The 22,651-nt window shown below is 39.5% G+C and overlaps 1 protein-coding gene across 1 annotated transcript; it reads left to right on the top strand.

Moving 5' to 3' along the window:
- Window positions 1–1,607: 1,607 nt before the first annotated feature.
- LOC148978734 (uncharacterized) lies at window positions 1,608–4,911 on the top strand. Its single transcript, XM_089132824.1, has 3 exons — window positions 1,608–1,626; window positions 3,753–4,282; window positions 4,517–4,911. The coding sequence occupies exons 1-3, from the start codon at window positions 1,608–1,610 to the stop codon at window positions 4,637–4,639; spliced, it is 672 nt and encodes a 223-aa protein (XP_088988950.1). The 3' UTR covers window positions 4,640–4,911.
- Window positions 4,912–22,651: the final 17,740 nt, after the last annotated feature.

The following is a 22,651-nucleotide window of genomic DNA, read 5'->3' as shown; positions in this document are numbered from 1 at the left end:
TTGGGCAAACTCCCATGAACCCTGTAGAGCTGGTCCAGTGTTCCACGGCCCGGACGAAAACCGCACTATTCCTCCTGAATCCGAGGTTCCACTATCGGCTGTATTCTCCTCTCCAGTACCCTGTCATAGACTTTTCCAGGGAGGCTGAGAAGTGTGATCCCCCTATAGTTGGAACACACCCTCCGGTCCCCCTTCTTAAAAAGAGGGTCCACCACCCCGGTCTGCCACTCCAGAGGCACTGTCCCCAACCGCCACACGATGCTGCAGAGGCGTTTCAGCCAAGACAGCCCCACAACATCCAGAGACTTGAGGTACTCAGGGTGGATCTCATCCACCCCCGGTGCCTTGCCACCGAGGAGTTTCTGGACTACCTCGGTGACCTCAGCTAGGGTGAAGGATGGGTCCACCTCTGAGCCCTCAGCCTCTGCTTCCTCAATGGAAGATGTGACGGCGGGATTGAGGAGATCCTCGAAGTATTTCTTCCACCGTCCGACGACATCCCTTGTCGAGGTCAACAGAAGCCCACCTCCACTGTAAAAAGTGTTGGTAGGGCACTGCTTTCCTCTTTTGAGGCGTCGGACAGTTTGCCAGAATCTATTCGAGGCCAGCCGATAGTCCTTCTCCATGGCCTCAACGAACTCCTTCCAGGCCCGAGTTTTTGCCTCCACAACCACCTGAGCTGCCTGCTGGTACCAGTCAGCTGCCTCAGGAGTCCCACAAGCCAAACAGGCCCGATAGGACTCCTTCTTCAGCTTGACGGCATCCTTTACTTCTGGTGTCCACCACCAGGTTCGGGGATTGCCGCCTCAACAGGCACTGGAGACCTTACGGCCACAGCTCTGAGCAGCCGCTTTGTTAAGGTGGCAGTTCAAGGAGGGGTGCCATAGGTATGTGTCCATAATAGTAGATAGAGCATACATTTGTCACTATTCAAAATCCAATGCTTCAAACTTGTAAAAGCTTTCAGGGAATTATTTATTTTGAGTAGATACTTGAGAAAATACTTGGAGGTGGTGATGCCACAGTGGATAAGACACATGCCTTTGGTGTGAGAGACCCGGGTTCGAATTTACTGCAAGACACCAATGTGTCCCTGAGCAAGACACTTAACCCCTAGTTGCTCCAGAGGCATGCAACCTCTGACATCTATAGCAATTGTAAGTCGCTTTGGATAAAAGTGTCAGCTAAATGAGTAAATGTCAAATGCTGCAAATTTCCACTTTCCAAGACATAACACAGTATTCTCATTTAGTTTCTTTTTAAAAAGAATCAAGAAATCAGTTTTAGCTCTATTCTCATGGCACACACAGGCTTTTGTCTGCTTGAAACGCACCGATTCTCCTCTAACTCATTCATTTCTTTAATTTTATTTATCCACATTTATTTTCATCAAAATAGCAATTACAAACCAGTAGCTCGCTGGCACAGAAGAAAGTAGATCACTGATGCCAGAGAGAACAGAGCGACAGCTGCATCCTCAACCCAGGAGGGGGTCCCTCTTGAAACTACCTCAAGGCTTGGGGTCTAAACATGGGTTCGCCTTACATAATGAGTGAAATGATCATTCCAATTGTTTCAAAGATTGTTGCGTTCATGCATAAACCTACATGGAAGAAAAGGTTCAAGGTGCGTGAATAAATGTCAAAGCTGTTGAGCTGAGAATCTTCAGCACAAGCTACATTGAGACAGCACATGAGAATCTTAAGTTGGGGTTCAATTAGTAAACACACTTCTTATTCTTCCTAGAAATCTAGAAATCATTTAGAAACACAGAAACAAAATGACTGTGTTTCATTACTGACCTATAAAGAGGATAAGTGCAAAAATGTCAAATACCAAATATATTTTGTGTAAAACATTATAATATTGTTCTGTCATTAATTCATAATTACACTAATAAATAAAAACATTATTTCCCACCCAGAGGACTACTAATAACTACTATATACAGGTTCATTATTAATGTGAATAATGCATAATGTATAAATTCTAGGGCTGTGCAAAAATTAATTGCGATTAATCGCATCCAAAATAAAAGTCTGTGTTTACATAATATATTTGTGTGTGCTGTATATAATTATTTTATATATATAAATACCTATGCATGCATGTATATATTTAAGAATTATTTGCGCTTAAATTCTGTATATATATACACTCACCGGCCACTTTATTAGGTACACCTGTCCAACTGCTCGTTAACACTTAATTTCTAAGCAGCCAATCACATGGCGGCAACTCGGTGCATTTAGGCATGTAGACATGGTCAAGACAATCTCCTGCAGTTCAAACCGAGCATCAGTATGGGGAAGAAAGGTGATTTGAGTGACTTTGAACGTGGCATGATTGTTGGTGCCAGAAGGGCTGGTCTGAGTATTTCAGAAACTGCTAATCTACTGGGATTTTCACGCACAACCATCTCTAGGGTTTACAGAGAATGGTCCGAAAAAGAAAAAACATCCAGTGAGCGGCAGTTCTGTGGGCGGAAATGCCTTGTTGATGCCAGAGGTCAGAGGAGAATGGCCAGACTGGTTCGAGCTGATAGAAGGGCAACAGTGTCTCAAATAACCACCCGTTACAACCAAGGTGGGCAGAAGAGCATCTCTGAACGCACAGTACGTCGAACTTTGAGGCAGATGGGCTACAGCAGCAGAAGACCACACCGGGTGCCACTCCTTTCAGCTAAGAACAGGAAACTGAGGCTACAATTTGCACAAGCTCATCGAAATTGGACAATAGAAGATTGGAAAAACGTTGCCTGGTCTGATGAGTCTCGATTTCTGCTGCGACATTCGGATGGTAGGGTCAGAATTTGGCGTCTACAACATGAAAGCATGGATCCATCCTGCCTTGTATCAACAGTTCAGGCTGGTGGTGGTGGTGTCATGGTGTGGGGAATATTTTCTTGGCACTCTTTGGGCCCCTTGGTACCAATTGAGCATCGTTGCAACGCCACAGCCTACCTGAGTATTGTTGCTGACCATGTCCATCCCTTTATGACCACAATGTACCCAACTTCTGATGGCTACTTTCAGCAGGATAATGCGCCATGTCATAAAGCTGGAATCATCTCAGACTGGTTTCTTGAACATGACAATGAGTTCGCTGTACTCAAATGGCCTCCACAGTCACCAGATCTCAATCCAATAGAGCATCTTTGGGATGTGGTGGAACGGGAGATTCGCATCATGGATGTGCAGCCGACAAATCTGCGGCAACTGTGTGATGCCATCATGTCAATATGGACCAAACTCCCCGAGGAATGCTTCCAGCACCTTGTTGAATCTATGCCACGAAGAATTGAGGCAGTTCTGAAGGCAAAAGGGGGTCCAACCCGTTACTAGCATGGGGTACCTAATAAAGTGGCCGGTGAGTGTATATATATATATATATATATAAATACATAATCTAAATTATATAAATATAAATATTTTATAATAACACATTTTCTTAAATATATACATGCATGTTTGTGTATTTATATATACAAAATAATTATATACAGCACACACAAATATATTATGTAAACACAGACTTTTATTTTGGATGCGATTAATCGCAATTAATTTTTGCACAGCCCTAAATTCCCAATTGACTTCCATAATAAGAAAATAAATACTTGGTGGTGTGCTAAAAAATCGATACAGCAATATATCATGATTTATATCAGGATTTATATCAATATAAAATATACTACATCAATTTCCAGCTCAAAAAATCAATGTTAAAAAAATAAATCACGTTTTGAACAGGTGTGAACTACAACCTGTCCCGTAGATGTCACAGAACGGAGACTTTAGTTTCCCTCAACTTGCTGGGTGCCGCCCACTATAGAGTGCCACTTTTGATAGTGAAAGCAGAACAGCAGCCAACCACACATGCTGCCCTCCACTTAGCTGAGGTGAGGAAGAAAGAAAAGGACATCTGCACCCTCCGAGAGGCAGACACAACAGCTGCTGAAGAAGTCACTGCTATGAAGCCAATTAAGGTAGCTACACTTGTCATGTCAGAAGAGACCACTCCAACACTTTCAGTTGTAGCACCACTCCTTATCCAGCTTATCCATGATCTACAAGACAGTCCAACTGATTCCAACTTGACAAAGGAAATCATATCTGCCATGTGCCAGGATCTCAACAAGAGTTACTTGAACAAGGAGACACTTTATGTGGCCGCAGCTATAGATCTGAGGTTTAAGGCCCTGCCCTTCCTGTCAGAAGTCCAACGCCAGGACGTCTATGCTATAATTCTTGCAGAAGCTACAGGGAGCAAAGCATTACTGGTAAGAGATAAACAATATACTAAAAGATACTGTTGTCAAGATGTATCAACATTTAAGAACAGTTATTAAAATGTTTAGTATTAAAATAAAATCACATTCCAGAAAAAATAGGCAAACATCTATAGCATAGTGTATATATAGTATGGTTTGATAAATGTAATTCTTTCATTGTACTGGACTTAAAATACTTTTTCTCTAAAGCTAATGTTTCATTTACTTTGCTATTTATTTCAGCAGAATGAGCTTGGAGTGGACTCAATGGAGACAGAGAGAGAGGATGGGGACGGCAATCAAGGTCCTGTGCAAAAAGACATTTCTGCTGTTACCATCCAAGAGATCCAGGCATTCTCTAGCTGACCTACTTGGTGCAACATATTCTACAGGACCTGCAAAGAAATGGGAAACTGCAGAGGACTAGGCAAAGGAGGAGAGTTTAACTAGTGTGTCCTCAGAGAGAGTGTTCTCTACAGCTCAGAGGAGTGCACTTACCCCAGAACATGTTAATCAGATTCTGTTCCTAAACAAATATTTGAAGTCAAAATAGGCCTACCATGTAACCAATGCTTTTAACAAGGTTTCATATAAACATTTAATGGACACATGCTAAAATCATTTGGGTTGTATTTGTTTACAACACACTAACTATTTTAGTGTTATTAACATATATATATGAAGAGTTCAGATGCAAAAGCCTCTAAATGCCATTTGAAATTTTCTTCTTTAATGATGATTTTTATGAAACTTGTATATTTAAGTTCAATAATTTCACTTAAATAACAATTAATAGGTAATTATCATTGGCATTTAAGTGAAATTACTGAACTTAAATAAACAAGTTTCATAAAAATCATCATTAAAGAAGAAAATTTCAAATGGCATTTAGAGGCTTTTGCATCTGAACTCTTCATATATACATAAGCTCAGCCCCACACAACCTCAGTGTTAACTTAACTGCACTTTAATTTACTTTTAAATATCTAATGCACTTTATTTAAATGTTTTCAATATCAGTGTGTCCTTTGTTAAAAGTGCAAGTCTATTTTGTTATGGCAGCTAAAAAATAAACAGGAAAGGAAATTTTGCATTATATTGTTTTGACAAAATTTTTCTGCTGATTTATCAATGTGATTGTACCCAGATGGCACACCGTAACTTATTTTATTTTTAGTATTTGTGTTACAAACCTTGACTAAAAAACTATTTTTAATTAACTGTCTGGAATATCAGAATATTTATCATATCGTGAGGTAATCGTATCATGATCCATGCATAGGGATGCATATCGTATCATGAAGTCCTTGCCAATACCCACCTCTATTCCACACCAGCTCTAAGTGTATCCGCTTCATCTCTGTGCCCTCAGTGTTTCCAGCTCAGTGTCCACCAGGAAACATTGTGGGACTCGGAGGGTATTGGAGGAGTGTGTTCGGTTGTTACCTGCTGGTCATCCACACAGGTGCTGGAGCAGGAAGTTCAGTCAAAAGAGACCAGAGAATGTGTTCCTCTTCCAGGTTTGAGACTCGACTCCAGGTTTTACAGCTGGTACAGTACTTCATAGTTGCTTCCAGTTTTTGTCACAGAAGACGTGTTCTTTGGTTCCTTCTAGTCTTGTGTTTACGTTGTTGTATGATGCACATCAAGTCAAGTCAAGTCAAATATATTTATATAGTGCTTTTCACAATACAGATTGTATCAAAGCTGCTTCACAATATCAATCAAGAAAACTTAACAGTGTTTGTTTATTCATGGAAAAAAAGACAATCAAGTTTGGTAGAGCTGATCAATGATGGGTCATTTAATTTGAATATCCCCACGTGTGATGGGCGTGAATGTATGTCATTACCTGATCCACTCCAGCTGTTCATTATATCCTTACATCACCAGCTGCTGTCAATTCAACTACTCCATATGAAGAGTTCAGATGCAAAAGCCTCTAAATGCCATTTGAAATTTTCTTCTTTAATGATGATTTTTGTCAAACTTGTATATTTAACTCCAGTAATTTCACTTAAATAACAATTAAAAGGTAATTATCATTGCCATTTAAGTGAAATCACTGAACTTAAATATACAAGTTTGACAAAAATCATCATTAAAGAAGAAAATTTCAAATAGGCATTTAGAGGCTTTTGCATCTGAACTCTTCATATATACTCCGCTGTGTTGTCATCTTTGTCAGATCGTTGTTCGCTGTCCTCCATGTTGGTGTTCCGGTTCTGTGTTCCTGCCTGGTGTTCCTGTTCCTCGTCGTCTTCATGTGGATTATTTGTTCATCTTCACTGCACTTCATCACTGGATCTAACCGTCGAAGTCCCTGCGTCACTATTTCCACCTGCTTGTACCGTTTCCTTTTTCACAGCGCTTCATTGACTTTCAACACAGCCGTCTCATATTTTTGGTCTCGGCAGGCTATTACCGTCGTTGTTTTATCAAACATATGGTTAAACGTTTTGCCTCGGGCATTTGTAACACAGATACGCGTTTCCCAGAGAGGTTGGAGGGTGGTGTTTTAATTTTTTTTCCCTTCCCAAAACCAAAGTCAAATCCTGACTAGTGTCGTCTTTGTTTTAAACTGTGTGGACGTCCGACTCCTCAGTCAGCTAAACCCCCCAAAGATCAACAAGCACATCTTTTTTTACTTCTAACCTTACTGTGAAGTTATACTAGTTAGACCATTTTATAATGTTTTAGGTTATGATTTCGGTTCTCATACCGGTTGTTGATACGCTTTTCCTACGTGTTATGGATATTTTTGTTATTTAAATAAATGTTATGCATCGTATTTTGGTTTCACGTGTCACTTATGTCATGTTCCCCTTACTGATGAATTTAAATAGGTTTTTGTAACACAAGGCATTCTAATCTTTACATAATTTATTATTGTAGATTTATTGCTGCTGGACCTCAAAGTTCAATTTGTTACAGATCTCAACACCACAGAGAGTGCTCATTTGATGTATTTGATTTCGAGGAACACAATCAGGGAGAGAGACATGGAAAGTGAACAGGGTCACGGATGAGCGCTTATTACAGAGGAAGCTAGAGAAAGAAATAGAAATGTGGCAGCTTGAGTGTGTTTGTTTCTCACTCACCTGGATGTGTGAGACAGGCATAAGAGTGTGTCGTAGAGGCTGCAGCTTTAGTTACTCAGTCCAGTCACACCTTCCAGCAAATTACACTGCTTATTACCCCTCTGTGTGGCAGAGCCACTGTAAATCACACAGAGTTATGGGAACACAGCAGAGGAGAGAACTCAGCAGAGAGCCAAGATTTCATCCATAGCCTCAGGGAGAGATATCTGCCCTCTGCACTCTAAAAAATGCTGGGTTGTTTTAACCCAATTTTGGGTCAAATATGGACAAACCCGAAATGTTGGGTTAAAAATGTAATGTAAAAATTTAACCCAACGGCTGGGTTAGTCCATATTTGACCCAAAGTTGGGTTAAAACAACCCAGCATTTTTTAGAGTGTGGTGCGCCAGGACAATATACTTCAGAGAAATATGACTCAAAATCAAAACAAAATGGACTTGGATGGATAGACATATGCAAGAAGACCCATAGGGTATGATACATAAATACACATGCAGAACACAATATGTTTTATATTCACTGATGTCTTTTATACATGTAACAGTAATTATTACTCAGGTCTCTCGAATACTTCATTTGGATTGGTCAGTTGTGCCATCCTAATATTTCTTAATATTCACCAATTTCCAAGGGAAATTTGACTGGTTTCCAACGTGGATTACCAACTCCTTACCTTCTATACTCACCTAAGAATACTCCAAGTGATTTCCATGTGAAACTCCTATGATCTCTAAAAAAGACTTCCAATATCTGCCTACAATACTCCAGTGATCTCCTGTCCTGTGAATCCAACTTGCCTGTTTACTCACCTAGCACTTTACTACTGTCATTGAAGAGGTGATTGCTTTCCCGCTCCAGTAACAGCCCATGTACATCTGAAACCTGGCAAAGAAAGACTATGGTATTTCTCCATCCATCTGCCCATATCTTCATAGACTTATCCATTACTACCTGTTTACATTGTATATCCTCTGTTTCAAATATTACTGTTACAATGAGTTTTGTGCTTGAAAATATTTGCCTTGACAAAACTGATTAAAAAAAGAGAGATATAAAGATATCTATATGGCAGTATACAGAATATACAGTTTGTGGTGGTTTTCCCCATGGTATTGAAAATGATACTGAATATTGACATTTTTAAAGGTGTTGTATTGAAGTTAGAAATTCCACTATCACGACCACTAATTAACAGAGAGGCTGATTATTCAGTCTCAGCCTCAGTGCCACTACTGAACCTCAGATACTGCTTGTTTGTTGCATACGCAGCTCCTGGTCCCCAATGAGACTCTTTAAACATGTGGTTATGAAGGATATGCATTTTAATGCATTACAGTCAAGTCATTTTGCTGACAAACTACTGATTGGAGAACTCCCACAATGCTTTGAGCTGCATTGGGATAACTGTGAATACTTAATTTTACTATAACATTGTGTAGATTTTGAGAAATGAATAACAGAATTTGGCCTTAAGGATGACACAATGGAGATGTAATATTAATGAGGTCCAAAATATTAATAAGAAATTGATTTTTTTTGTTTGTGTGTGGCTGAGGGTTTAGGGTTCTTTATTCCAGACTCTTAAAATAATAATAAAAAAATTATCTGAAACTGTCACCTCACCACTGATTTTTTGGACCTCATCCATTCAATACATTGACGGGCGTGAACCTGTCAACACACTCAACAGCACAGGTGAATTATTTATTTCTTAAAGCTCCAGTCCATAACTTTTTTGGGTTAAAAATAATTTGAGCAAGTACATAACCAGCCAGTGTTCAAAACTATATGCTTGTCTTAACTCGATTTAAAACGGTAATTCATTACCGCGGGAAATTAGAGCATGTCTTTGCATCATTACAATTATAATTAAAAATTATAATTAAACTTATTAATTTGATGGCGGATCCAGAAAGGTTCAAACGACAATCACAAGTGACAACTGGAGATTCACCCTTGTAAAATGCAAAAGACTTTGGACTGAGAGTTTGGAAAAAGAGAGGGCATTAAATGTATCTAAAGGGCATTAAATGTAGTCACACAATGGTGATTTCTTAATATTAACAATTTGAGAACAAAGTATCATTTGCACGGTTTGATGTGATGTGATAATCGATCGTTAAATTTAATCAGGGTGATTTACTGCAATGCTTTTTTCCCCATAGTTGATCAGAACAAAAGTGGATGTTACTTCTTCAGATGACAATTTAAGGTGAAAATGCTTATGTTGGTCATACTTCCAAAAAGTAGAATTTGTGATTCCGAATGACAGTATCCACACCGGCGGGGTGACTGACAGCCTCACATTCTTCTCAAAACATTGGATTCATCCACGCTGTGCTGTGCCGAGGCACAACCCACATAAAGTTGCTAATTCCGTGAATAGCTGCAATTGCAGATTTTGAAAAGATATGGCGACAAACAGGAAAAACAGCTGACTGCTGCTTTAAATGTCTTTACATTATAACTTTTAATATGTAACTGATTACTGATTTCAAACCAATCATATATGTTTTCTTTTTAGTTTAACAAAACATGTAAGTGTGACCAGCTCTGTTTAGTTAAGTGTAGGGACTCTGCCAGGTGAACCCCCCCACATTGACTTGAACACACACAAACACACCCCCCCACCCCCCCCCACCCCCCAAAAAAAAATGTATAGTTTGTATAGTTTTGTAATGTATAGTTTTCCAAAAATGTATAGTTTGTCTTAAAAATATAAATTAATATTAATATAAATTAAATTTAGTAACACATTTAGGCTAATAGTCATTTGGTGCCGAACCTGAAAAAAAGTAATGATAGTAATGATATCAATATTCAATACATTATTTAGTAATTCATTCAGAGTCATTTTTAGTAAAGTGTCAAACCTGTAACAAGTAGGACCAATTTGTCAACTACATAAGCATAAAAAAACAAATTATTAAAAAATATTCAATAATGATAACGATATTCCAAATAATAACGATATAGGGATGGGCACCCCTCCACCACATGCACACACATATGCTAGATAGGCTACCTAGCATGTGAGCAAAGTGGAGCAGCGTGACGTTTAAATATAAGTAAAAAAATAAAATAAAATAAACATACGTTTCATATTTATTTTTAATAACATTATGTTACTTTTTTTTTATTTAATCTATGTTGAGTAGGCTATATGAAAAGGGATCATAAGATGCCCAATATATCAGGAAAACATTTGGAGTAGGTCAGACATGATTTTGACCACTTATTAAGTTTTGTTTTGTTGAAAGCCTTTCTTTAAAGTGAATTTCGTTTTGTATAAATTGTATCCTCATTTTAATCAATGTTTCATCAACAAATTGACTGGATTAATAAATAAGTAGCAAATATACCAGACAATATAATCAGGACACAGAGGTGCCCATGCGTGAACAGGAGCCCGTGCGTGAACATGTGAACTGTCACATAAATGAACCGAAACACAGAGATACTTGCCTCACAGACCTGAGAACTATAGGAAGCTTTAAATGTCTACTTTTAAACAAAACAATTAAAAACGAAAATAAATTGGCTACTCTCTGTGTATGTAGATTAAGTCAAAGTGTGCGTTTCTCTCTATAGGCCTACGCACGTTCACTACTGCGAAGATGGCGAGTCAGCATCGTCAACTTTATCTTTGCAGCTGACACTGACAGAAAACACTAGTTTATTAATAAACAATTCAAATGTTTCATGCATAATCATTCATTTTGCCGGTTCTTTGTGGCAAGCTTTATGCATTGAAGGTGGCGAAGACGGCTGGCTCAGGCACTCTCCTGAGCTGGCTTGTCGCTTTCTCAATGGTGGTGGCGGCTTCTCAAGATCCGATGCGGAGAGCTTTGCTGAAGAGATGAAAATCAGAGATTCAGCTTCCGAGCCACGCTTAAGCACTGCCATTCTGGCGAGCTAGGACGCGTTGAGCGTCATGTTGGGCTCACTGGTAGGCTGCTGCAGTTGCCACAGGGCAGCCAATAAGCATGCTAGACAGCCTGCTCTAAGTCTGCTAGCTGCTGCACTGCATTGATAATAGATACAAAATTAAGGATTTTTAGCTTCGAGAAGATGAATCTTTCGGTAACACTTTAGAATACTGTATCTTACTTACTGCATAACTAATAAGGAATTAATGAATAACTAATACACTCTAAAAAATGCTGGGTTGTTTTAACCCAATTTTGGGTCAAATATGGACAAACCTGAAATGTTGGGTTAAAAATGTAATGTAAAAATTTAACCCAACGGCTGGGTTAGTCCATATTTGACCCAAAGTTGGGTTAAAACAACCCAGCATTTTTTAGAGTGTAGGTAATTCTTTATTAACACTTAAGTCACTACTGTTAACTACTAAGGAAGATGTGTTAACTAATCAGTATGTAATATAATTTTATGATTGTGTTAAGTATCAGTTAGTTAATCAATAGCTAATGAATTCTGTCATACCTCCCGAAGAACTACTATTAATTATCTATTAATTAAGGTTCAAGAAATATAACTATGAAGTAACTACTAATTAACAGTCATACACAGTAGTCAGTTTGTCATTCTTCAGCACTAATAAGAAAAATAAGTGCAGACATTTACCTTAGGCTATGATCTGCAAATAAGCAAAAACATATCATGTATATTAGACCTTATTATTATACTTAGTTCTTATACATTTTAAACTTCTTTTGCACCATTCAAGTTCCGGCAATATGGTGGTAGCCACGTACACTGAGCCTGGGTTCTCCCAAGGTTTTTTTCTCCATTCTGTCACCTGATGGAGTTTTGGTTCCTTGCCACTGTTGCCTTTTTCACTTCTCTTCGCCTTTGTCGCAAGTAACTGTCGTGTATTTTACAAAGGTTTAGATGATTACGTTAATATATATATAGGCTAATATTTTTTTATTTACAGTAAGTTTGATTTGAGTCAGAAGTATGTGGTAATTCTTTATTAATTACTAATGGGTTCCCTACATTGTCACTTTAGAATACTGTTCCAGGTTCTAAGTACACTCAAAAAAATGATGTGTTGGCTTTACTTAACTTTTTTTTGTAAACAGGTTCCACCGGTTCCACATAACTTTGTTTTGTTAAACAAACAGAATTTGTTCATGTAACTTCAACATCATGAAAGTCATTTTAAGCCATCCAATCAAACTCTGAGCTGAGGGTTAAATGAACACTGAAGCTGTGTTAAAGTTAATGAGACAATTAAGTGAATAATTGAGTGATGATTGAGCAGTATTGAAGACACCTGATGATCACAAGCAGAATCACTGAAGGAGAAAATCACAAATTGTAAGTCACCGTTATGGAGATCAGTGTCTGCTTTAGTTGGGCTCTTGATCCTTATACTTTTACTTTGAACTTTGTTTCGCTGCTGTTATTGATTTATAACAGTCAAATGTACAAAGAAAACTGTGATCCAATAGTGTTGGTTATGTTTTGACATAATCAAGCTGTGATCGTAAAATTCCAAAAATTCGTAATTCTGATGGTTAGGATTAACTTTCTAGCAACAGTTTAGTGATTATACAGCATATTTGTAGTTTCTTATAACAGAAAATATTTAATAAAACTATTCTGATCAAATCACTTTAATCTTTATGTAGAAACAGATATCAATAATCAGCCTCTCTATCTCAATCGTGGTGACATTAATAGTCCTTGTTGCCCCAATCACAACTCATTAATGGCTCCCATCATGCATTGCGGTATGAATAAATTATGATCTGAATTGTCTATGTAATTTACTTTTCCTAATTGAATATTCTACTTGTCACCGTTGTTGAGAAGCATTGACTGAATCTTGAGGTCTGTGTGTGCCTTAAAGAAATATTTTTTTGTAAAAATACAACTTTTGAGAAATCCATTATATTATATTTAACATTCCGGATATTTATGCAGAATCTCAGTTATACACTAACCAACAGAATAAATCACAGACATAAATTTCAAATGATGAATGTCAATGTATGTCCATCATCATTTTAAAATTGTTTATCTTTGTTCATCTGGCAGGTATTACTCAGATGCAACAGCAAATTAAAATATAAAGTTAATAATAAAAGGGTCAAGAGCATAATTTCCAACTAAAGCAAACACTCATCTCCATAACGGTGGCTTAAAATTTTAGATTTTTTCCCCTTGTGATTCTGCTTTAGGTGTCTTAAGCTCATTATTTATTCATTCTGCAATGCATGATGGGAGCCATGAATGAATTTTGATTGGTGGCACCCAGAATGCACCCAGAAAATGTTTTTGTTTATTGATTTAATCATTTGAATTTCATTGAAAAGGCTAAAATTGTATGTTTTACAAAAGCAGTGCTGGTATGAACCATAAGGTAAACTTAACAGTGGTTCATGCAGTTTGACTACAAACCGGAAGTTTGGTGGTTCAATCCACAGTTCCACCTTTTCTATGTGATCATCTGGCTGTTATAACTCATGTACAGCCAAACATAATATAAAGTTAATAATATAGGGGTCAAGAGCCCAACTAAAGCAGACACTGATCTCCATAACGGTGGCTTACAATTTGTGATTTTCTCCTTCAGTGATTCTGCTTGTTACCATCAGGTGTCTTCAATAATGCTCAATCATCACTCAATTATTCACTTAATTGTCTCATTAACTTTAACACTCAGCTCAGAGTTTGATTGGATGGCTTAAAATGACTTCCATGATGTTGAAGTTACATGAACAAATTCTGTTTGTTTAACAAAACAAAGTTATGTGGAACCGGTGGAACCAGTTTACAAAAAAAAGTTAAGTAAAGCCAACACATCATTTTTTTGAGTGTAATTCCTGAAGGACTATCTAATAATTATTTATTAATTACTAATAAGTTCCTTATATTTTTACTTTAGAAGACTGTTTCAGGTTATAAGTAGCCTAATTCCTAGATAATTAATTTGATAATTATTTATTAATTACTAATGGGTTCCCTGTATTTTCACTTTAGAATACTGTTCCAGGTTCTAAGTAATTCCTGAAGAACTATTTAAAAGTTAATTATTAATTACTAATAAGTTCCTTATATTTTCACTTTATAACACTGTTTCAGATTATAAGTAGCCTAATTCCTAGATAATTATTTGATAATTCTTTATTAATTACTAATGGGTTCCCTATATTTTCACTTTAGAATACTGTTCCAGCTTCTAAGTAATTCCTGCAGAATTATTTGATACTTATTTATTAATTACTAATAAGTTCTCTATATTTTCAGTTTCCCTCAGTCATTGCCTCAAATACATGAATTTACTCAGTGGCATTCTATGCTGAGGAAAACAAACACACACAGTACTGTATATAAAATATACAAATAATCTGAGGTTAGTTTTGTATGACTGTTCAGTAGTTACTTCTTAGTTATTTTTCTTGAACCTTAATTAGTAGATAATTAATAGTAGTTCTTCAGGAGGTATGACAGAATTCATTAGTTATTGATTAACTAACTGACACTTAACACAATCATAAAATTATATTACATACTGATTAGTTAACACATCTTCCTTAGTAGTTAACAAGAAGTAGTTAATGAAGAATTACCTATTAGTTCGTCAATAATTCCTTATTAATTCTGCAGTAAGTAAGATACAGTATTCTAAAGTGTTACCAATCTTTCCCGTAGTGTAAGCTAAACTTACGCAATATCAGAGAACCTCTCGTAAGAGAACTCACCATTTGTTCATAGACCAACTTTACAAATGATTTCAACAAAAGTTGGTGTCTTTATTTTAGTTTGGAGCTGAATTTCTTCCCAGGGGGCTTGGTTTCATCTGAGAGAATAAGCAGAAGACCACTGTCAGTGACACTTACATGTCAGAATCATCTGTGAATAGTGGCTCTACCCACAGCCCGCCACCAGAGAGTAATTTTCCTTTCTTTCTTCCTCTTTTTGTTCTCAGTGTCATCTGCCTATCCTCTGTCCATTTAGTGAAAGAACATTGACACTCACAACATTTTTCCTTCCGACACTGCATGGTCTCTAAGTGCTTTTTAACTTGGTGTTTTTGGCTCCCTTGAAGAATTGTGACATGCAATAAAGCTGTCAGCACAAATTAATGATGGAAAGACAGGCAGGGGAAACAGCCGCTCTCCCATCAAAAATCTTTCTCTTCTGGGTATATCGTTGCAATGATGACGCCCTTCTCACTGGAAGTTACTTTATGGCTGTGTCAAGACTGTGCAAGCATATAAAGTTGAATTATACAGAAGAAAAAAAAAAAAAATTTCAAGGCTGAATGCTTTTTGCTGATGGAATTTAGATTTGACACTGGTGTGTTTTTTTTTTCTTTTTTATTTCTCATTAGTCAAGCTTTTGAAAGTATTTTTCAGACTGAAGGATCTGTAGTACTTAGGAACAGTTCTTCCCACATACAAATTCTGTCTTAATTTATTCACCTTCATGTAATTCCAAACTGCATGGCTTTAAATAAATTCTATGGAACACAAAAGGTGATATTTTGAAGAATGTTTCAGCTATTATTGTAATTATTAAATTCAGTCTCTTCACTGTCACTGCAGAAGTCTTGAATTAATTTTTTTTTTTTTTACGCTATACATACTTTTTGAAGCTTGAAAGGTTTGGATATAAATTCATAATATGGATAAAACATTCTTCAAAATTTCTTATTTTAATAGTCATATGTGTTTGTATTGACATGAGAGTGAAATATGCTTCTCTTTCAAAGTGGAACTTCAACACTGCATCTTGCATTGACACAATGAGAATTTTTTTGGGGCGACGGTAGTCCATGATGTCATTAGCGGAGTGACCATAAGTATAGGAGGGGGCCTGTAAATCACGTCTTCAGCTTTTTTGTCTTCAGGAGCTTTTTTGTAAGCACATGTAACATGCACTCATGCGTTGCATTCACAGTAAGAGAGACAGTATACAGTAAAACTCTTGATTATTGTTATTTCTTGATTCTCTCTAGCACTGAGGTGCCCAAACCTGTTCCTTGATATTTACCAATCTAACCCTGATCCAGCACACCTGGATCCTGTCTGTAATTATCAAGTGCCCCCTGAAGATCCCTGCTTCCGTTGAGCTTAAATATGATTGGAGCTGAACTTTGCGGGAAGATAGATCCTATCTCAAGGAATGTGTCACGAGTATGTTCTGTTATGTCGGCACCTTGATCTTCGTCTTCATCCACGTAATGTCACGAGATTGACACTTAAGCATGTGAATACAGAATGACACGTCTGGTGTAGCACATTAGCAGCCTTGGTATTTAGTGATGCACGCGTATATATATTTTACAATGATTACAAAAACAATAACACTGGAATCGGGATTGGTCAGGTGATATTCAGTATTTTTCAGTATCAGAATCGGAACTTTAAAAAAGGGGGGGGGGGGGGGGGTTATGCTAACGTGCATCCCTAGACATTGTGAGCTTCAGGCTATGTATTTTCAGCACTAAAATGTCTCTTTAGCGTGTGCAGGTGTTCCGACGGCCTTTAATTCTCTTAAAGGGCTGAAGGAGTCCCTGGATATCATATTTTACCACCCGCAGCTGCGTTTTTTTTTTTTTTTTTTGTGTGTATGTGTGTTTCACAGGTGATTTTTCTGTGCTAAAGCTCAATCATCTAGCAGCACTTTCTCAAAAGCAGGGCTACAGGGGGTAGCATGTCCGGTGATGGCCTTCACTGTTTGAGGAAAGACTTATGACAAGCACATCATGTGTCACAATGCATATCAGTGCATGTACCGGTAGTATATATTGCACTTATGTTTAGAAAGGGATTATTCTTTTAATCATATGTAAATAAAGAAAATAATGTTGTATGCATGCTACTTTTACTATGGATTATTTTATTTTACCCTCACAATATTTTCATGTGTCATTTATATGTCATATATACATACAGTTTTACCCTTGAGACAATTACACTATAAAATGTTAATCTAAACAAAGACTGATATAATCATAAATGTTTTCTAATGTATAGCCTATGCATTTTTACAATTTGTAGATGACTAACTGTCAGCTGTGGTCAGTCACAATTTTGTCAATTATGTAGTTTCAGTTTTCAGTTACAATTAAGAACACAAAAGTCTCAAAAGAGCATGGTTGAGAAGAAATTTAAATATAAAATCAGAATATATTTATTATGTGCTATTTCCAATCAAGCTGTAATTTTGTCAAATTATATGTGAAAAGGCACATAAAAGGTTGCCTATGAAATCAGCCTTTGTATGACAAAGAAGTCTGCCAATTTGATTCAGTTGAATATCATTTTTACCACAGAATCTTGTCAGAACGATACACAATTTGATATAAATGTGCAGTATACGAGTAGAATATGCTTATGATACAGCATAGGTCACACAGTGTCATTTCTTATTACATTCCAATGAGAGGAAAAGGCACGAAGAGAGATGAAATGGGATGTCATTGACTTTTCTAGCCCGTTTGGCACATCAGTTGTGTTTGCAAGAAAACATCCCTCAGAATGAGATTTTAATTAGTGTCCTCCATCATGTCACTCTGCAACACACAAAGGATATACAAATCTGTTTCACAGTATTATTTATCAGCTGTGACAGTTTATCTAGAGCAATCACAGCCTGATAAAAGAAGAAAGAAGAGGGCAACATAAAATTCTTCTCTGACCTTCTTCTCAATGGAATGTGAACACTTGGAAATGAAGATGGAAGGCCAGACTACAGAGAGAAAGAACATGTGAGTGTTGATCCTTAGACAAATTGCATGGTCTCCTTGTTTATAGGAACATTTCCAGATCATTACGCTTTATTTTACTGGCAGTTTCTCATCTTTAGTTCTTGCTGTGTTATGTTTTGGAAATTTAACTAAAGTTAATTTGGAGGACATTCTAAAAAGATTAGTAGACTACACTTTGTATGTGATGATGTGATTTCAAAATGCATCAGTTCATTTACAATCTCTCTGGCATGTTTGAGGATTTTTCTAGTTGTTTATTTCTATGCCATTTTGTTTAGACATTCCTTTAACAGCAAGAAAAAATAAAAAAATAAAAAAAATATATAAAAACTTATTGTTGAATTATTGCAGGATTCACTACTTATAAATTAAATCTGTTTTGGCTTTTTTTTTTATGTTTCTCGCTGTCCATAATTTTGCACGATTATCTTGATTTCTACAGATTTGTAATATGTTTTACATTTACAAACAGATCATTCTGAATAATAAACATTTTAGTGGTTTAATATTAATACAATAAGAATAAGGAAATGTTAACTGAAGGAATCAACCAACCAACCACAGGTTACTCAACCTCTTTACATTGTTCAAGACAAGTTAATGCCAAACTGGGACAAGTTAAGTAATACAGTATATGCCACATATACAATGCTATAGATGCTTTAGTACTGAGCAGACATTAGACATCTTAAAATAGATGATGTCTTGAGATAAATTTTGCCAATCTTCTTTCCAAGGATTTTCAGTTAACAAGGTTGTAGAAGATGGTATGCTGAAAACTGACTCCTTTTTGTGTCAGAAGATTAAAGCAAACGTGAAATGTTCTCTGATGTGGTGGTGTGTGAGGTCAATGGCTTTCAAGCACTGTGGTACTAACTTTTTAATCAGTCTCACTCTCTTCACAATTCTGCAGAGTGCCATTGTTCTTCCAACTGAACAGTAAAGGCTTACAAGGTTTATTCAGAAGATTTAGAAATCCTTATAGTTGGATCAGACAGTTTTGACAGTGTCCTTGACCCTACATTTTTCTGCCTCTCTTTGCTCTCCTTTCAGAGAAAACTCTAACCTCAAAATAGTTCTCTGAGAAAATGTAACAGTGTTCATTCCAGCCATGCCACATTGATCATGTTCATCCATTGCTTTTGTAGGAATGACCTCCTATGACCTCCTATTCATAGCACACAGAGATAGCTCATGATGAATCACACCATTACCAAGGATAGGAGTATTCTTCCATAGAATCTGATTTCAAAATTTAGATAACATGGAATAGCTGATTGTCCAACACAGACTTAAACAATCTTTCAGTGGTCCTACACATTCTGTATTTGCATATTGAGAACCAAAAGACAGGTTTTATTGATTGTTGAAGATGAAACAGAAAGCTTCTCTATTCATTCTTCTTTGAAGTATTCAGGTACTATACATAATGCATCATATTCTGCTCTTTCCACAGACAATATTATCTTTGGCAAGGTTTTCTCTCAGACACATATTGAGAAGACTCTTCCCAGGTTCAATAAGGAATCGCTCTGAGGAATGATGTCAGAGTTCCACAATTACTACCTTAGCCCTTTCCTTTTGTAAAGCCTCATCTTGTCAGATCAAAGCTTCTTTTTGAAGCTTTTTTTCCTTGTAGAAAGTTTCCAATTGACCTTGTACATGATTAAAAAAAAATCTAAAGTAACTGTAGGCTATATTGTTGAATGCGGTTGCGCAATATGTCTTTGGGGGTCAGATCTTTAATTTTCCTGTTGACCATTTCACTAAATCTAATCTCAATACATTTGTTGAATGGCTATGCTCTTCTTAATTTTGTCATTCTTGAAATCAACATTTGTGAGGTTTATTCCACTGGAACAATTTAATTGGTATCTCTACAGCTAAATTGTCACGGTGCGGGTGCAGGCAGAAGAACGGGCGGAGAACAGAATCTCGATCAAGAGACATTTAATTCCAAAATACAGGCAGGAAGACGGGGTTTCACAGAGCAACATACAACATTGACCGACAAGGACAGAATGAAACAGAGGAAACTAAATACACAGAGGAATCAGGGTTAATGAGGTGAAGACAGGTGATACAGATGAACAGGACGCTGAACGGGAGGCTGATGAGGGAGTGAGTTCAGGTGTGCAGACGAGAGGATCATGGGAAGTGTAGTGCTGGAGACGCAGACAGGATGGTGCAGACGAAGGACTGTGACAGAACTCCCCCCTCCCGGGAGGCGTGACCTCACGCCGCATAACAGAGGAAGGAGGGGGGACGAACTGGGGGCTGGGCGGGGCGTGGCCAGGGCGGAGCAGGCTGAGGGCGTGGCCAGGGCGGAGCAGGCTGAGGGCGTGGCCAGGGTGGAGCAGGCTGAGGGCGAGACCAGGGTGGAGCAGGCTGAGGGCGTGGCCAGGGCGGAGCAGGCTGAGGGCGTCCCCGGGGCGGAGCAGGCTGAGGGCGTCCCCAGGGCAAAGCAGGCTGAGGGCGTGGCCAGGGCGGAGCAGGCTGAGGGCGTGGCCAGGGCGGAGCAGGCTGAGGGCGAGACCAGGGCGGAGCAGGCTGAGGGTGAGACCAGGGCGGAGCAGGCTGAGGGCGAGACCAGGGCGGAGCAGGCTGAGGGTGAGACCAGGGCGGAGCAGCTGGAGGGAGGACCTCTGGTGGAGCCGATGGAATCGGGGCTGACCACACCAGGGGGCCGACTGACAGGGGCGGAGCAGATGGGAGAGGAGACCAGGGTGCAGCTGAGGGACAGACGACAATGGGTGCTGAGGAGGAACCGAGGGAACATGGGGACACCCCAGGCTCTGGTGACCGAAGTGATGACAGGGGCACAGAGGGACACAGTGAGGTCAGAGGGCGTGAGGGCTGACGGGTGACTGGAGGGAGTGAGGAGTCCGACAGAACCGGGGGGGTGACATGACGGGGCGGAGCCAGAGGAATGAAGTCCAAAGGTGAAGGGAGGACGACGAGGGAGCAAAGGGAGTCCGGAGGGTCGAGGGAGCCTGGCCGAGCTGGTGGACTGAGGGGCCATGGAGGAGCTGAGGGAGGTAGGAGCCACGGGGGAGCCAATGGGACCGGGGGCCGAGGAAGTGTCCAGATGGAGGAGGTGTGAGGCGAAGGCCGGGGAAACACGGACCAGGCTGGTTTAGGGGAGCTGAAGGGCAGGAGAGCAGAGGGAGGACAGATGAGAGGAGGCGGGAGAGGGAGGCTGGGCGGGATCCTGGTCTCTGGCTGGACGGTCTGGACGGTCTCGGGCCGGACGGTCTGGACGGTCTCTGGCCGGACGGTCTGGACGGTCTCCGGCTGTACGGTCTGGACGGTCTCCGGCTGTACGGTCTGGACGGTCTCTGGCGCTGGCTGGACGGTCTCTGGCGCTGGCTGGACGGTCTCTGGCGCTGGCTGGACGGTCTCTGGCGCTGGCTGGACGGTCTCTGGCGCTGGCTGGACGGTCTCGGGCGCTGGCTGGACGGTCTCGGGCGCTGGCTGGACGGTCTCGGGCTCTGGCTGGACGGTCTCGGGCTCAGGCTGGACGGTCTCGGGCTCAGGCTGGACGGTCCCGGGCTCTGGCTGGACGGTCTCTGGCGTTGGAGTGGGGCTGGTGCCGTCGTCCACGGTGAAAGAAGATCCACATGACACCAGCACCCACTCCACATAGGCCGCGAAGTTCCCTCGAGGCCCATCTCCGGGCAGGCGTGCCTGGGTTTCAGCGTTTAGGCCTGCCCGGAAGAACACACAGAGGCTAGTGTCGTCAAAATGAACATGAGGCACCAAGTCCAAATACCTCTGTGTGTGGGCCTCGAGGGATTGATCCTCCTGCTCCAGGAGGAGAAGTTGTACAGCTGCAAATTCCATAAATATTTTTTGTTGGGTCGGTCAATCTGTCACGGTGCGGGTGCAGGCAGAAGAACGGGCGGAGAACAGAATCTCGATCAAGAGACATTTAATTCCAAAATACAGGCAGGAAGACGGGGTTTCACAGAGCAACATACAACATTGACCGACAAGGACAGAATGAAACAGAGGAAACTAAATACACAGAGGAATCAGGGTTAATGAGGTGAAGACAGGTGATACAGATGAACAGGACGCTGAACGGGAGGCTGATGAGGGAGTGAGTTCAGGTGTGCAGACGAGAGGATCATGGGAAGTGTAGTGCTGGAGACGCAGACAGGATGGTGCAGACGAAGGACTGTGACATAAATAAGTTTACTTTGTTGTTACAATATTCTTAGAGTTTTAAGACAATCATTATGTGGAAAGAAAATATGCATGACTAATGAAAGCACAAGATCAAGCTTTAAAAGATTTTGAAAATACACCACATTTTTGAATTAGCAAGACAAATTAAAAACTGTAAATCCATTGAGTTGACTAAATGTACAAGCTTCACAATAGTTCAATCCAACATATCCATTTGACATCCATCCATCCATCCATCTTCTTCCGCTCATCCGGGGCCGGGTCGCGGGGGCAGCAGTCTAAGCAGAGATGCCCAGACTTTCCTTTCCCTAGACACTTCCTCCATTTCTTCTGGGGGGATACCGAGGCATTCCCAGGCCAGCCGGGAGACAAAGTCTCTCCAGCGTATCCTAG

This window comes from Pimephales promelas, chromosome 6 (genome assembly GCF_988280905.1).
Source record: "Pimephales promelas chromosome 6, fPimPro1.hap1.1, whole genome shotgun sequence".
Classification (NCBI taxonomy): Eukaryota; Metazoa; Chordata; class Actinopteri; order Cypriniformes; family Leuciscidae; genus Pimephales; species Pimephales promelas.
Note: the sequence above shows the minus strand (reverse complement) of the source record. Positions and strands in the feature narration are given on the sequence as shown.